Here is a 17,908-nt window from a genome sequence, read left to right as displayed (position 1 = left end):
TATAAACAAATCATAATCATATCAGAAGACAAACAATAATCAAGTATGTGATTTTATTGGAAAACTCAAATGAGATCTGATTTGAGTTATGTCTTTCCAAATATCACATGAATTATACATTTTTCGTCCCTGTCTGACGAAGACGATGACCTGTATTCAACTCTATCCATATCCAATCTGAAAAGACAATATCGAATACATAGTATCAATGAATAACTCAATTCACAATCTGTTCTGATCAATACTCAACTCAGTACATAATCTGATCAATATCTGAACAAGATACAATTCAATTCATGTCATCGATATCACAATACGATCTGAATCAATACTGAATCTGATCAATCTAAATCAACTGATGTTTCGACGGCATAATAATACAATCTGAATAACCCCGTCAATCTGAACATCACAGATATCATATCTAATTCATACTCAGAAAACACTGAAATTCATAACACAGACATATGGTATAATTTCTTCGATCTGACTTCACATATCTACTGAATAATCTATCCAGAACATATAAGAATAATAATCTTTCTATTCTTGAATTAAGACCAATACAATTCTAGTGTTCAATCTCAATCAATATCTTCTGAAATTCATAACAATTGTATAATCAGTATGTTCTTTAATCTGACTTCGATTATACAATACCTACGGTAGTAGAAACACCATATCTGAATCATGTTCAATTCTAACAACATCATATTCTCAAATCATCTCAAAACGTAATGAAACTTACGTCCTTGTGTAGCTCGTAGCGAGAGGATCACGATACTGTGTTCGGATTTAAATTCTGATACACGGATTCCTCAAAATCACAATTTATAACAATTGGGAACTTTTAAGGAAAAGGAGAGAGGAACTCACGATTGTCTTCCTTGGAAATGCTAAAGAAGATGAGAATATATATCTCAAGCAAGCATGATATGCCAAGTGTCCCACTCAACTTTCCATATTTGCACTTTAGTCCCTCAACTTTTCACTATTTGCAAATCAGCCCCCCAATAATTACGAAATTGCCATCAAATTTAAATCAAGTATTTTTCCACTTAATTACAAAATTGCCATCAAATTTATTTTCTTTTCGGGATCTCATAAAATTGATAACATCTCATAATCTTGTCTTATCCATTCTATAATTCTTGGGCATTACACTGCTCCTATGCGTCGATACCACCGAACATCTATAAATTTGGCAACTCTGCCAATGACTCTCCTATTTTAATACTTGAATATACATCTATAAACAAAGCATAAGCATAACAAGATATAAATAACAATCTAGTATGTGATTTTGGGAAATTCAAATCAAATCTAATTCGAGTTGTATCTTCCCGTATTCACATGAATTATACCTTTCGTTGTATACACTTTGTCGTAGTCGAAGTCTCGATGTCGAATCTGTCGATATCAACTCTGAAATGATACATTCAAGATGCATTCTATCAATCTCTAACTCAAACCAACACATATACGAATCAATAATCAATCTCAATACAATTCGACGGCATAACGGCGTAGTTTCTCGATACCGATCAATTCAACAATAGTAACCAATACTCATAACTCACAATCCTCATCATAAACACATATCAATTCTGAAATCTACATGTTTCCAATTCAAGACATGCTGTAAATCTAAAACAATCTCATATCATATCCGTTTTTCAATCCGATTGTACATCTACGATCACCATAATCATAAGAACACAATATAGAACTCAAATCTGATTTCCCCCAACATGTAAACTTCCAAACATGCTGAAAATGTAACAATACTTACATCCTCTTGTAGCCTTTGATGAGAACAACACAAATGTGAACTCGGACTGAAATTTGGATGAGTAAATCTTGCACAAGCTAGCTTCTAAAATGAAAGAACCTTGCCCCTTCTCTGAAATCTCTCTCGGTGAGTTTCTGAATGGCTGAAAGAATGAAGACAATCACATATATATCTTGCATGATGAGAAACACATGGCATCTTCTTTGTTCGGCACGTTGCACCGCGGGTGCGCTACCTCTGCACCGCGGGTGCGCTAAACTCACGGCCCTACATTCCGAAATTCAAAAACAACGACCGCTGGTGCGCTCACTTTTGGATCGCAGGTGCGATGACCTTAATGTACTAATATCATATCCTACTGCCTCTTCACCGCGGGTGAAATACATCGGGGACCGCGGGTGCGGTCACTCCTTCATGCAACATTTCATAATTTCGTATTATAAACCTACAATTCTCGGGTATTACATTTCTTCCCCTCTTAGATAAGAGTTTGTCCTCGAACTCACAAGCACTCCATTAAAGTATATACAAAATGCAATATAATCAAAACTGAATAAATACTTACATCATGAAAATAGCTCGGGATATCTCTGTCTAATCTCTGATTATGTCTCCCAAGTCGCTTCTTCCGTGCCATGACGACTCCACTGGACTTTCACAAACGGAATAGTCTTCGTTCTGAGCTGTTTTTCTTTTCGATCCAAATCTGTAATGGTTGCTCAATATAACTCAAAGTGTCGTCAAGCTCGGCTTCATCAAGCTGAATAACATGAGAAACATCAGGCAGATATCTACGCAGCATCGATACATGAAAGACATCATGTATCCCATACAAAGAAGGAGGAAGTGCAAGTCGATATGCTCGATCGCCAATCTTCTCAAGAATCTCATACGGACCGATGTATCTAGGAGACAACTTTCCACGTTTGCCAAATCTGACAACGCCTCTGAAAGGAGAAATCTTCAAAAATACTCTCTCCCTGTTCGAATACTAACGGTCTTCGTCTGAAATTTGCATATTTGGCTTGCCTATCCTGTGCCGTTGTTGCGTGTTTTCACTACCGCAAGTGTACGGTGTCAAGTTTTAGTACTCGTTTGAGTACAAATATCGATACCACGAAGAGTAATTATTTAAAATTGTTTATTAAATACCATAATTGACATAGCTCAACTTTATTTAGACAAATCAAATAGTGGGTTTAAAATCAATTCAAATAAAATAACAATTCCTGTAATTCTAGCACGCAGTAGAAAATTCACTAGGGAAATAAATCTAGAGATATGATTTCGTCTGGCTTCCCCTATGCTAAATTAAAATTAACTAACATGTTATTAAATAGCATCGTATTTACTAACCAAGAACTCACAATTTTTTATTCCCTTTTTCAAGTGTTAAATAGAATTGTATTACCTATTACCGATTTTAATATTTCTATTTAAAATCAAGCAACACGTAATAAATGCAACCAAGGTCCTCTTATGGATTCGTCAGAGTTATACGTTTTTTGCACGTTATAAATATCTAACGATGTGATTTCTCATGTCCTAATTTCAATCCCCTCTCTCGAGTGTTAGATCTTAATTATTTGATCAATCGAATTATGGCCAGTAATTCAACAGCATTAATGACAAGAAATCACAAATAAACACGATGAATTAATTAGATGAAAAGTCAAAACTTCAATAACATAGGGTAAACCAAGACTACATCAATCTCTAGAAATAGAATTAGTTCAGACTCGAATTTATGTCAATACAAAACCTGTTTGTAATCATTAAAAACGTAAAAGTAAATAACCGAATTAGAAACGTGTTGGCGAGAGATGGAAGTGCGTCTCCGTGTCCGGATTCAACGTCTTATATCTCCGTTCTTTGCGTCTCTTGCTCCATGCTCTGACTTTTTTTCTCCTCCTTTCGAGTGATATGACGGCTACGTGTAAATATTGCGGAACCCTTTAAAATCCACGCGAAACCCTTTTTAATTCTGAATGTAGCGCCGCGCGCATATCGCGCATATGCGCGGGTCCTTCAGTATGATGGAATTTTTCTCGCGCGCATATGCGCGCTGCTCACTGGTCTCGCCTCATGTCCCTCGCGCATATGCGCGCCATGAGTGGCCTAGGTGCCATTTTCATTTTCCTTCGCGCCCGAATGACCGTCTTACCTAGGTTCCTGCAATCACACCAAAAAAACAACAAAAGCGCCTAATTCCGCCCAAAAAGACTAACAATCTATATGGAGTATAAGGATAATTTAAGTGCATAAAATGCACTTATCAAATCCCCCCAAATTTAAACTTTTGCTAGTCCCGAGCAAAATAAAATAAATAAAACTTCAAATAGACTCGACTAAACATATCCTAAATAAAATAACTGAACGAGCAAGAATTGTAGAATAATAGGATAACCACTAGCCTCAGAGATTACAGTCCCCATCATATTGAATCAAACACATGCCACATTACTCACAGTTCACGTGCATGTGTGTTCTGCTATTCTCGTTCACCCACTCCAAATGCCAAGATTAGTTCATAACTTTTCATCTCATAAAATTTTGGACTCCTCGACACACATGTAATTAGCAAAATCATTGAGAGACACATTTACCTTCACAAATCAACATGAATTATATATAACATTAAGCTAAACAAAGTGGTAATATGAAGACAATAATTAACCAAACAAAATCTAATGTCATGAGATGTGCACATGTACACAATTGAAATCTATGTCTATCGACGGCATTTTTCAAGTGTCCATAGGCTTAACTCTGACAACTCTTCTCCACTAGTATATTGGGTACGTGCGACTCGGTTAATAGGTCTTTTAAGCTTATAACTTTAGGCTGTGGTTAATGGCTACAAATAAAGGTAGGGAATCAAAAGTGAGAGAAAACAAACCAATTTATTTTTCAACATGTGTCTCCTTCCTTTTGTTTCACTTCCACTTGCCTTGCCACACCATATTCACCATTTTGTCCTCTTTTTCACATCGATACGTCATACTCTTTTTTTTATTCAACTTTATCCTTCTCCCTTTTTTCAACATCTCTTTTTTTTCACAATGATATTCTTATATGCGCACAAAGGGGAAAAACTTTTGTAGTGATACACAGATTCGTTTTCTCTCAGTTTTCGGTAGGTAATAATGTATGTGCTCAAAAGTTGGTAGTTGACGTAGGGATTTAGAATTGAAACACGAATGGGGGCTTTTGTATGCCTTGGCACACTCCATTCGATTTTCATTAAGCTCAAACATGGGACACTAGGGTATAATATGATATTGTGGGTAGGCTTGAAAGGCTCAAACGTTCCAAAAATCGCCTAAATCATCCCTAAGTCACACAATACCCGTATCTCGCCTCGAAGAGTGCCAAACCAAGTTCTAGACTACTTTCAATTTACCAATCAACAAACACAGATAGATCATGTTTTCGGGTATTCAAACAGAACAAATCAGACATCTTATTCAGGCTCAAAGGGCTAACAAATGACAAATTATTCAAGGAAAAACAGGCCCAACATATTTCAAAGACTGCCAGAATCATTTTTGTGTTAGTAAACATGCAAGTCAATAACAAGTAATCACACGTAGGTTTTGGAGTCCATTCATACATTCCAAATCACAAATCACATGAACACTCTCTTAGCATCGGATGTATCAACAATCATAGCAATCGTGAGTTAATGTGTAAACGGTTAAGTAAAGATGGCATGCATTCGGATTCGTAATCAAGGAACAACATGAATTTCAGGTCAACTCTCATCATTGTTTGGTTATCACCTTAATTCCACAATTCTACAAAAAAAACCATTAACGACTACGAAAAACATAAAGACTAAATTAAATATATTTTTTTAATAAATCAGTAAACATCAAAACTAAATACTAAAGCAACAAATCAACTCAGATCAAATAATCAAATCACCCCCCAAACTTAAAATATGCATTGTCCTCAATGTATAAACAAGAAAGAAAGGGGACAAGCATACCTTACACGACGAGCGTCAGTGCTCGCCGTCATCATCATCGACATCCTCATCCATGTGCTTGGGTGGGGCCTGTGGAGGAGATCTTGGATACTGTGGTGGTGGTCCTGGATACTGTGGTGGCCAAGCAGGTGGGTGGCTGGGGAAACATGGGATCCTCTGGACCTATAGTTGGGAACTGCTGAGCAAGCACGGAGGTGAAGTCCATCATGAATCCCATTAAATGGTCGGTGCGGTACTGAAGTGAATCTAGCACCTGGCGCTGCTCAACTAGTAACTACCTCTGATCCTGCATCTCATTCTCTAGTCGCCTCAATCTGTCTCCCCTGAGCTCTCTGGCTACTGCCAGTGGTGGTCATGTTCGTCCGGGAACTCATGGGAAACATAAGATGCGGCTCCAAAGAAAGCAACAATGGGAGCCTTCGGCTTAAGCACTTGTCCATCAGGCAACCAGGACACGCCTGCATAGCTCGGTAACAATGTGAGGGCATGGCATGGCAACCGTGGCTAATCCTATGCCGGCTCTCATGATCGATCAATAAATTATTTTCCCCAAGTCGACAGATTTGCCCCTCAAAATAGCAAAGACAAGTGCAACTTTGTCTTTGGTTATGTCATGGTAGTGTGAGGATGGGAGGACCCGGGCCAATATGAACGATGTCCACGCACTTGCATTGGGGCCCATATCATATTTCTTTAGGGAAATTGGGCCACTCGAGCTCATCTTCCATGTAGCACCTGCCGGACACACGGTTCGAATGACCTCTGAATAATTAACCCCATCTTCTAGGAACTCATTGTACTCGTCTTCTTCGAGGCTTGGCATCTGATAGATCATATTTATCGTTTGAGAATCAAACGATACCAATTTACCTCGCACCAGTACTTTCGACTCGTCATGTCGTATCCGCAGATTGGCATAGAACTCTCGCACAACAGAAATCACGACATCTAAAGGAGGGTGAGCAAATTCAACCCATTGTCTCTGCTCCAGTTCATTCACAATCATACCCCGCGCTATCGATAAATTAAATCCCCTCTCTGGGATGATAGACCGAGTCATCGAGATCTCATATACTTGTTGGGCTTCTTCATTCCAAAATCGGTGCGAATCAAAGCTCGCAGAAGAAGAAGCACCCTTCTTTGATTTCTTCTTCGGTGCCATCTCAATTAACAATGCTTACACCAAACTTTAAACTCAACCAACAGACAAAATCAAAGCTAATCGAACCCCCAAATTTGAACACTATAATTGCACCACACCAATAATCCAATAAGTAATGCAACGTACAACCCAACACAGAAGATTTATACCAATTCGACGCACCAAACTCACGATATCAAGAGTTCCCCCAAATTACTTGAACCAATTTCTATCAAATCCGAAAATTTTAACAAAATCTGAAGATAAACCCCTTACTTGAACGAGAGGATGACCGTAATTAGGATTGCGGGCGTAAATCACGGCGGTGATTGGCGGCGGCGGTCGGTGTTTCGAGGGAGGGGCGGCGTGGAGTTTTGAAGGAGGGAGGTGCTGTGATGTGTGAGGGAGAGTGGGTTTCTGAATTCTGAAGTCGCGATCCCCTTTTTTTTTCTTAAACTGAGTCGCGCGCATATGTGCGCCTTGAAGCGCCGCATATGCGCGTCTGCTACTGGTCGGCATGCTGGAATGTGGCGCATATGCGCCGACCTCTCTGCCTAAGTCGCGCATGTGCGCGGAATTTCGTCGCGCATGTGTGCGGGGCACACTGTCCATAACCTTTTCGATTTTTTTGTTTTTTGTTTTAATAAATAAATAAATAACCTGCAAAAAAAAATAAAACGATTCAAATTAATACTTGAATAGAGATGATTAAAATTAACAAACTAAAGAAGTGACATAAAATAATAAAGGCAAAACAAATGCAAAAATAAATAAATGTGGGTTGCTTCCCACACAGCGCTTGGTTTAACGTCATCAGCCTGACTTTCTCCTGTTCATGGTGGGTCGTATGATTTCTTGAATGCCCTTATTGCCACCAGTTGATCTTCAACTTCCATGGTCATCTTTCCTCGTTTCACGTCAATGATAGCTCCAATAGCAGCCAATAATGGTCGTCCTAGAATGACGTGAACGTCCTGACTATTCTCCATATCGAGTACCAAGAATTCTGCGAGAATTTTCAATTTGTCAATCTTCAGTTCAACATCTTCCACAATACCCAATGTTACCTTCACTGATTTATCTGCCAGCTGCAAGCTTAATTCGGTGGATCTCATCTTGCTCAATCCAAGTTTCTTGTAGAGAGAACTTGGCATTATATTTATATTTTCTCCTGAGTCACAGATAGCTTTTTCTACTAAATGATCCCTTATTTCACATGGTACAATAAATTCACCGGGATCTAGCAACTTCTGAGGAGGATTTCTTCGTGTTCCTTCGGTAACTTCACCTTCCACCTGATCTACAAACTCATTATTAGTGTATAGGTTCTTGAGATCTTCAAGACCTTTTTTATTTTGAAATTCAGCTTGTAATTGTAAAAATCGCTGGGGGTAGGGAAGTAAAGAAATATCAATGCATTGATTTAAATCATACCTCTCAGATTTCTTACCTCGGGATCTCTTGGTTGGACTTAGCTTTTCATCCCGAATAGGTGTGAGTTCAACATCCTTCTCTTCTCTGCCGACTACACAAATCTCTTCATGATGTATAAAAATGGCATTCACCTCTCTCAGATTTGGGTCTGCAGTCTTTTGAACTGCGCTTGACGGTTGAGACGTTAGTAGCTTCGTTATCTGCCCTACTTGCGATTCCAAGATTTTCAAGGTCGCACCAATACTCGCCATGTGTGTCTCAAGGTTGTCCAGTCTAGATTCAGTTCTAGACATCCTTTTACCAGATTCAACAACAAATGTTCCGACTAAATCTTCAAATGATGGCTTCCCTTCCCCATTTGATGTATTGAACCCCGATGGAGGATTCAACACATTCTTATTGTTTGCATAAGAAAAATTTTCATGATTTCTCAATCCAGGATGATAGGTATTAGGGGGAGGGTTACCTCGATATCCTCCATAGCCTCCAAAGTTTTTGTTGTTGATGTATTGGACTTCTTCAGGAAAATGTGATTCTTCAACAACAACCGGTGGTCCCTCGATGTTTGATGTACCCACTTTATTCATAGTCGCTATCTGTGTAGTCAATGCTGATACTTGCGCAGTGAGTGATGTGATTGGGTCCACAACATACACTCCAGCAGTCCTCTGTACTCCTGATCTCTCAGCCGGCCATTGGTAGATGTTAATAGTCATCTGCTCAAGTAAGTCGTAGGCTTGAGCAGGAGATTTGGCAAATATCGTGCCACTTGCTGCTGCATCCACTGTTGTCCGTGTCTGACCATTCAACCCGTTATAGAAAAGCTCAATCTGGACCCAGTCTTCAAAACCATGATTAGGGCACCTCCTCAATAACTCTTTGTACCTTTCCCACGCCTCATAAAGCTGCTCAAAGTCAGATTGCCTGAAAGTACTGATCTCAATCTTCAATTGCGCAGACTTAGATGGGGGAAAATATTTACAAATAAATTTTGTCGCCAGCTAATGCCATGTAATGATATTTCCCAAAGGAAGTGATTGGAGCCATCCTCTCGCCTGGTCCCTGAGAGAAAATGGAAACAACGCAATCTAATAATATCATCTGAAACATTATTAATTTTTACCGTATCCGTGATCTTCAGGAATGTCCTTAAATGAACATGAAGATCAGAAGTGGCAGTTCCAGCAAATTGGTTATGTTGAACCATATTTATCAGTGCGGGCTTCAACTCGAAATTGTTTGCGTTTATGGTCCCTCTTGCAATACCAGAGTAATGATTGTTGATCACTGGTCTGAAGTGGTCTCTGATAGGTATGGCGTCTGGCGGGTTATATCTCGCGTCCTCTCTGTTTTCAGCCATTGTTTGGATTTCTTCTCTTCTCACTTTTCTTAGTCTCCTCGCAGTTATTTCGATCTCCGGATCAAAGATAAGCAAATCAGGGTTGTGCGATCTTAGCATGCACTGCAAAACAGAAAAGATTATAACGTAACAAAATAAATAAAATAAAATCTAAATTAAAGTCAGACTACTTGTTAACGATATTAATATGCAAATAAACAGTTTACTCCCCGGAAACGGCGCCAAAAACTTGTCGCGTGTTTTCACTACTGCAAGTGTACGGTGTCAAGTTTTAGTACTCGTTTGAGTACAGATATCGATACCACGAAGAGTAATTATTTAAAATTGTTTATTAAATACCATAATTGACATAGCTCAACTTTATTTAGACAAATCAAATAGTGGGTTTAAAATCAATTCAAATAAAATAACAATTCCTGTAATTCTTGCACGCAGTAGAAAATTCACTAGGGAAATAAATCTAGATATATGATTTCGTCCGGCTTCCCCTATGCTAAATTAAAATTAACTAACATGTTATTAAATAGCATCGTATTTACTAACCAAGAACTCGCAATTTTTTTATTCCCCTTTTTCAAGTGTTAAATAGAATTGTATTACCTATTATCGATTTTACTATGTCTATTCAAAATCAAGCAACACGTAATAAATGCAACCAAGGTCCTCTTATGGATTCGTCAGAGTTATACGTCTTTTGCACGTTATAAATATCTAACGATGTGATTTCTCATGTCCTAATTTCCAACCCCTCTCTCGAGTGTTAGATCTTAATTATTTGATCAATCGAATTATGGCAAGTAATTCAACATCATTAATGACAAGAAATCACAAATAAACACGATGAATTAATTAGATGAAAAGTCAAAACGTCAATAACATAGTGTAAACCAAGACTACATCAATCTCTAGAAAATAGAATTAGTTCATACTCGAATTTAAGTCAATACAAAATCTGTTTGTAATCATTAAAAACGTAAAAGTAAAGAACTGAATTAGAAACGTGTTGGCGAGAGATGGAAGTGCGTCTCTGTGTCTGGATTCAACGTCTTCTATCTCCGTTCTTCGCGTCTCTTGTTCCGTGCTCTGACTTTTTTTCTCCTCCTTTCGAGTGATATGACGGCTGCGTGTAAATATTTCGGAACCCTTTAAAATCCACGCGAAACCCTTTTTAATTCTGAATGTAGCGCCACTCGCGCATATGCACGGGTCCTTCAGTATGCTGGAATTTTTCTCGCACGCATATGCGCGCACAATTTCAGCGCATATGCGTGCTGCTCATTGGTCTCGCCTCATGTCCCTCGCGCATATGCGTGCCATGAGTGGCGCATATGCGCGACACTCACTGTATTTTGCCTTGCTTCGGCACATCGCTCACGCATATGCGCGAGCCTCACTGTATTCAAACCCGGGCGTCTAGCATGTTTCTCATCTAGGTGCCATTTTCACTTTTCTTCGCGCCCGAATGACTGCCTTACCTAGGTTCCTGCAATCACACAAAAAAAAAAACAACAAAAGCGCGTAATTCCACCCAAAAAGACTAACAATCTATATGGAGTATAAGGATAATTTAAATGCGTAAAATGTACTTATCAGCCGTCTTCATTCTCTTCTCAATTATTTTTACCTTCTCAGTCATTTCACGAATCATATCAGGCCCAAGTTCTGGTACCTCTTAGATATCATCCCAATACAACGGAGATCTGCACTTTTTTCCGTATAAAGCTTCAAACGGTGCCATCTCGATGCTCGTCTGATAGCTGTTGTTGTACGAGAATTCACAAAGTGGTAGTGAATCTTGCCAACTAGTGCCAAAATCTAGTACTACAGCTCTCAGCATATCCTCTAAGGTCTGGACAGTCCGCTCTGACTGTCCGTCTGTCTAGGGATGATAAGCAGTACTCAGGTGTAATGTCGTACCTAGAGCCTGCTGCAGACTGTGCCAAAAGTGTGAAGTGAATCGTGGATCATGATCTGATACGATTGACTTCGGCACATCATGCAATCTGACTATCTCTCTGACATATATCTCTGCCATCTAATCATGTCGGTACGTCATTCTGTACGGAATAAAACAAGCTGATTTGGTCAATCTGTCAATAATGATCCAAATCGCATCACAGCCCCGGGAAGAACGTGGTAACTTCGTAACGAAGTCCATGGAAATGTGGTCCTATTTCTATTTAGGAATAGATAAACTCTGAAGTAAACCTCCGGGCTTCTTTTTCTCGGCCTTCACCTGTTGGCAATTCAAGCACTTAGACACAAACTCTGCAATATCTGACTTCATCTGTTTCCACTAGAATTGTGTCTTTAAGTCATTATACATCTTTCTTCCACCAGGATGAATACTGAACCGACTATAGTGCGCTTCTGACAATATCTGTTGTTTCAAATCTGAAACATCTGGCACTACAAGACGGTTATTTACGTACAAAACATGATCATGTACCTGATACTCTGAAATATGTCCAGCTCTGACCATTTCAATCGACTTCTGAATATTCTGATCATTTCTTTGTGCTTTTTTGATTCTCATAATCAAATCTGGCTCAACTTCAATCGTAGCAAGTCTCAATGGTCTACTATCTGTGTCAAATGCTAAACCAGACAAACAACAATCTTCAACTAAATTCGAAACACCTATTGTCGATAAGGACATAGCACATACCTTTCGACTCAAGGCGTCCGCTGTTGCATTAGACTTTCCTGGATAGTACTTGATCTCGCAATCGAAATCCTTCAACAAATCGAGCCATCTACGCTGTCTCATGTTCAACTTTGACTGAGAAAACAGATACTTCAGGCTTTTGTGATCAGAGTAGATTTCAAATTTCTCGTCATAAAGATAATGACGCTAGATCTTTAGTGCAAATACTATAGCCGCCAATTGAAGGTCATGAATTGGGTATCGAATCTCTTGTGGCTTCAGCTGTCTCGAGGCATATGCAATCACATGCCCTCGCTGCATAAGAACACATCCTAGCCCTCTGTGAGATGCATCACAATATACAATGAAATCACCCGTACCTGAAGGTATCGTCAACACTGGAGCACTGGTCAGTCGTTTCTTCAACTCCACAAAGCTAGACTCACAAGCTTCAGACCACACGAATGGCTCATTCTTCTGTGTCAACTGGGTAATCGGCTTCGCTATACTGGAGAAATCTTTAATAAATCGTCGGTAATGCCCTGCTAAACCCATGAAACTGTGTATCTCTGTCACAGAAGTCGGTCTCGTGCAACTGATCACAGCTTCAACTTTACTCGGATCCACAGAAATACCGTCTCCAGATATGATATGCCCCAAGAAGACAACCTGTCTCAGCCAAAACTCACACTTTGACAGATTAGCATATAGTCACTCATTTCTCAGTGTCTGCAACACAATTCTTAAATGTTCGGCATGATCAGTCTTATTTCTCGAGTAAACCAAAAATATCATCAATAAATACAATAACAAATTCATCCAAATACCTCTGAAAATCACGATTCATCAGGCTCATAAACACCGCTTGAGCATTCGTTAAACCAAAAGGCATGAAAATAAATTCATAATGTCCATACCTGGTCCGAAATGTTGTCTTCGGTATATCAATATCTCGGACTCTCAGCTGGTGATATCCGGATCTCAAATCAATCTTTGAATAAACTGACGAACCATGCAACTGATCAAATAAGTCGTCGATACGAGGCAATTGATATTTGTTCTTTACCGTTGCCTTGTTCAGCTGCCGGTAATCAATACATAATCTCATCGAACAGTCTTTCTTTCGCACAAATAGCACTGGTGCTCCCCAAGGAGATACACTCGGTCTGATGTAACCCTTGGCTAACAAATCCTCGAACTGTTTTTTCAATTCTTTCGATTCAATAGGCGCCATTCAATAAGGAGCTCGAGATATATGAATAGTACCTGGAATGAGATCGATGATAAAATCTACCTCTCTAGTTGGAGATAACCCTGGAATCTCATTGGGGAATACATCGGCAAACTCACGTACCACTGGCAGATCTGCCAATGCTGGACTCGGTTTATGTAGATCTACTGAATATATAAGGAACCCCTCTGCTCCTTTCTGCAACAACCTAGTCATCGTCAAAACAGATACTAAGGGAATCCGAGATCTGGAACCCTTACCGTAGAATTTCCACTCATCAGCCATCTCTGGTCTGAATCTGATAATCTTCTGGAAACAATCTACAGTGGCACTGTACTTGGTTAACATATCGATACCGAAAATACAGTCAAAATCAGCTAACCCAAGCACAATACAATCTAAATCAATCTCGTGACCCTCAAACTGTAGTATACAATGTCTAACTGAAGTCGCAGATATAAGACCACTTCCCAACGGAGAAGAAATAGACACTACAAAAAATAACGACTCGACATGCAATGAATGCAATAATGCAAAACGCTCAGATATGAAGGTATGAGATGCACCCGTATCTATCAATACATAGGCAGGATAACCGCAAAGAAAACAGTTACCTGCAATCACATCGTCTGGTGCATCTTGGGCATGTTCTTCTGTCAATGCAAATACTCGAGCCTGCTGTCTGGGAGGTTGGCTCACAGTCTGGCTACCTCTGGCTCGGGGCTGTGTCTGTGTAGGAGTAGGCCGAAAGAAATGAACAGATGAAGCTTGCCTCTCAGGTTGAGCTACTGAACCAGATGCTCCTACACTATGAGTTTGATGTACACCTTTCTGAGGACAAACTCTGGCAAAGTGTCCTTGTTGTCGGCAGATGTTACAGCGACCCATCACGCCCTGACACTGCTCGGTGGCATGTCGGCCTCCACAAAAACTGCAATATACACCTGTATACTCTGTACTCTGGCCAGGACCTCTCTGTCGGGACCCACTAGAGCTCGACAAACTGCTCCCTGATCTCTTGAACTGTTTGCCCTTTGCTTTCAACTGGTCTTTCTTCCCGCTGCTACTACCACCACTCTCGAATCTGGGAGGTGGTTGGAAAGAGGGTTGCGGCAGGCCTCGGAGTCGGAGCAACATAAGAAGTGCTTCGTTGCCTGAGCAATCCAGCTTCTGCCCCCTTGGCACGGTTCAAGGCCTCTGAAAAGCTGTTCGGTCGACCGGTATTCACCAAGGTAAAGATTTCCGGATTTAGACCATTGATAAACTGGTCAGCCACGGCCTCTTCACTCTCGGCAAAATGAGGAGCGAATCGGAGCAATGTCGAGAACTTAGCAACATATTCTTCGATATTCAATTGTCCCTGTCTCAAATTAGCAAATTTAGCACCTTTATCTTTTCGGTAGGACACAGGAAAGAATCGTTGATAGAACTCGGCTTTAAAAACTTTCCAGGTGATCTCCGTGCCGCGATGCTCCAATGCTCTCTTCGTGGTCAGCCACCAACTCTTTGCCACTTCTTGCAATTGATGTCCAACCAATTTCACTCGCCGTTCATCAGTGTACTCAAGGGAATTAAAGAGCATTTCAATATCATCGAGCCAGCTTTCACACTCAACTGCATTTTCGGTGCCCTTCAGTGTCGGTGGTCGAAACGACTGAAACCTTTTCAACAAAGTCTCCATCGGAGTAGCGGTCACATCCATCGGATCATTGGATGTACTGCCCTGTTCTGGTGCTCGACCTGTTGCTAGTTGCGGTACTCGTCGAGGAGGCATATCTGATTAACAAACGGATTAGTACACAATCAATACAATCTGTCTCAGTCCACCTCTAATCATATATCTATGATCCAGAATCGGTTCTGATTCAGTCTTTGCAATTACATGATGTAATCAACTCAGATAACAAGACAACATGTAATAGGGAAAGCAATAAATCATGCTAGCACACAAAAGCAAAGAAGACAACTCGCTCTACCCCGCTCATTCTATTCTATCTCAGTCTAAAGGATCTATCGCTCTGATACCACCTGTTGTGGGGACCCGGGCTATAACTCAGTTCTTTTTGGGATTAATTGGATCTTTAATAGAAAATGTGGGTCATAAAAAAAATTCTTTTAACAATATCATTATAAACTAATATATATAAATCATACACAATACACCCATACATTTTATTTCAACAAACATAAGTACATGTCTTGTTCTCATACAATCATACTAACTAGTGTTTAATACAACTCCCATATCATGAAAAACCACTAGTAATCTTCTTCTACGCCCGTAATCTCCACGCTATCTCGATCTCTCATCTCTGTCGTGACCCAGATCCTCAACACCTGTTGTTATGCACACATACAGACACAACAACAGCCGAAAACTCCGGTGAGAACAAATCCCAGTATAAAACATGTATACATGCAATTTCATAATAAATCATAACACATGTTTCGGTAATTATGACACATTAGTGAATACAGATAAAACAATTCGACTCTTACTCTTTAACTCGACTCGTATCTAATATAGAGATCCCGGTGTGAATAAGACGTCACAGTCTGCCACCTACCCTCCCAATCGGGGTGACGGTACGTCTTATTCCTAGACTTCGATCATGTCTGTATCGAATGTCTATAATCGGAGTCAGTCTGCTCCTATGCGTCGATACCACCGAACATCTAGAAATTTGGCAACTCTGCCAATGACTCTCCTATTTTAATGCTTGAATATACATCTATAAACAAAGCATAAGCATAACAAGATATAAACAACAATCTAGTATGTGATTTTGGGAAACTCAAATCAAATCTAATTCGAGTTGTATCTTCCCGTATTCACATGAATTATACCTTTCGTTGTATACACTTTGTCGTAGTCGAAGTCTCGATGTCGAATCTGTCGATATCAACTCTGAAATGATACATTCAAGATGCATTCTATCAATCTCTAACTCAAACCAACACATATACGAATCAATAATCAATCTCAATACAATTCGACGGCATAACGGCGTAGTTTCTCGATACCGATCAATTCAACAATAATAACCAATACTCATAACTCACAATCCTCATCATAAACACATATCAATTCTGAAATCTACATGTTTCCAATTCAAGACATGCCGGAAATCTAAAACAATCTCATATCATATCCGTTTTTCAATCCGATTGTACATCTACGATCACCATAATCATAAGAACACAATATAGAACTCAAATCTGATTTCCCCCAACATGTAAACTTCCAAACATGCTGAAAATGTAACAATACTTACATCCTCTTGTAGCCTTTGATGAGAACAACAAAAATGTGAACTCGGACTGAAATTTGGATGAGTAAATCTTGCACAAGCTAGCTTCTAAAATGAAAGAACCTTGCCCCTTCTCTGAAATCTCTCTCGGTGAGTTTCTGAATGGCTGAAAGAATGAAGACAATCACATATATATCTTGCATGATGAGAAACACATGGCATCTTCTTTGTTCGGCACGTTGCACCGCGGGTGTGCTACCTCTGCACCGCGGGTGCGCTAAACTCACGGCCCTACATTCCGAAATTCAAAAACAACGACCGCTGGTGCGCTCACTTTTGGATCACAGGTGCGATGACCTTAATGTACTAATATCATATCCTACTGCCTCTTCACCGCGGGTGAAATACATCGGGGACCGCGGGTGCGGTCACTCCTTCATGCAACATTTCATAATTTCGTATTATCAACCTACAACTCTCGGGTATTACATACTCAATATCAGTTTCTTCTTCCACATACGAGGTAAAGTACTTATACTCCAAATTAAATTTTGTAGTTTGATTGAAATTGTTAAAATATTTATTTATGATTATTTTTTGAGGTAAAGTTTTGATTATTGTTAATTTTGTTCTTAACTGCTTACATACAAGTAAATATTATAATTAATTTCTTTATTTATTATTTGACAATGCGTAGTATGAAAACTTATTATTATAAATATTATTATTTGTAGTATTATTGAATATAACTAAGAAATATAATTTTTGTAATTTACAATACTAATTAACATTTTTTTAGAAAATAATAATAATAGTTATATTTATAATTAGTATTGATGTTGTTGTTTTATTTAGGTTTAAGTATTACAGTTAATTTATTTTATACAAGTTACATAAATTTTTTTTATTATAAATATTATATTTTTGTTCTTAACGTATTATACACAAAATAATTTGCGTAATTAATTATTTTTATTATTAATTTATTTCATAAGCATATTGTGAAAACTTATTATTTTATTATATTTTTATTATTATTAACTTGTAAAATACAAATAAAA

The 17,908-nt window shown here is 39.0% G+C and overlaps 1 protein-coding gene across 1 annotated transcript; it reads right to left on the bottom strand.

The window, feature by feature from the left end:
* Positions 1 to 7,757: 7,757 nt before the first annotated feature.
* Positions 7,758 to 14,484, bottom strand: LOC140802857 (uncharacterized). The gene is made up of 6 exons (XM_073158474.1): positions 14,296 to 14,484; positions 9,482 to 9,820; positions 8,825 to 9,302; positions 8,375 to 8,707; positions 8,148 to 8,269; positions 7,758 to 8,057 (listed from the first exon to the last, which is right to left on the bottom strand). The coding sequence occupies exons 1-6, from the start codon at positions 14,482 to 14,484 to the stop codon at positions 7,758 to 7,760; spliced, it is 1,761 nt and encodes a 586-aa protein (XP_073014575.1).
* Between the last annotated feature and the right edge of the window lie 3,424 nt (positions 14,485 to 17,908).

The sequence above is a fragment of the Primulina eburnea genome, chromosome 10 (genome assembly GCF_022965805.1).
Source record: "Primulina eburnea isolate SZY01 chromosome 10, ASM2296580v1, whole genome shotgun sequence".
In the NCBI taxonomy this organism is placed as follows: domain Eukaryota; kingdom Viridiplantae; phylum Streptophyta; class Magnoliopsida; order Lamiales; family Gesneriaceae; genus Primulina; species Primulina eburnea.
The sequence above is the reverse complement of the archived record's forward strand: the minus strand, read 5'-3'. Positions and strand labels throughout refer to the sequence as shown.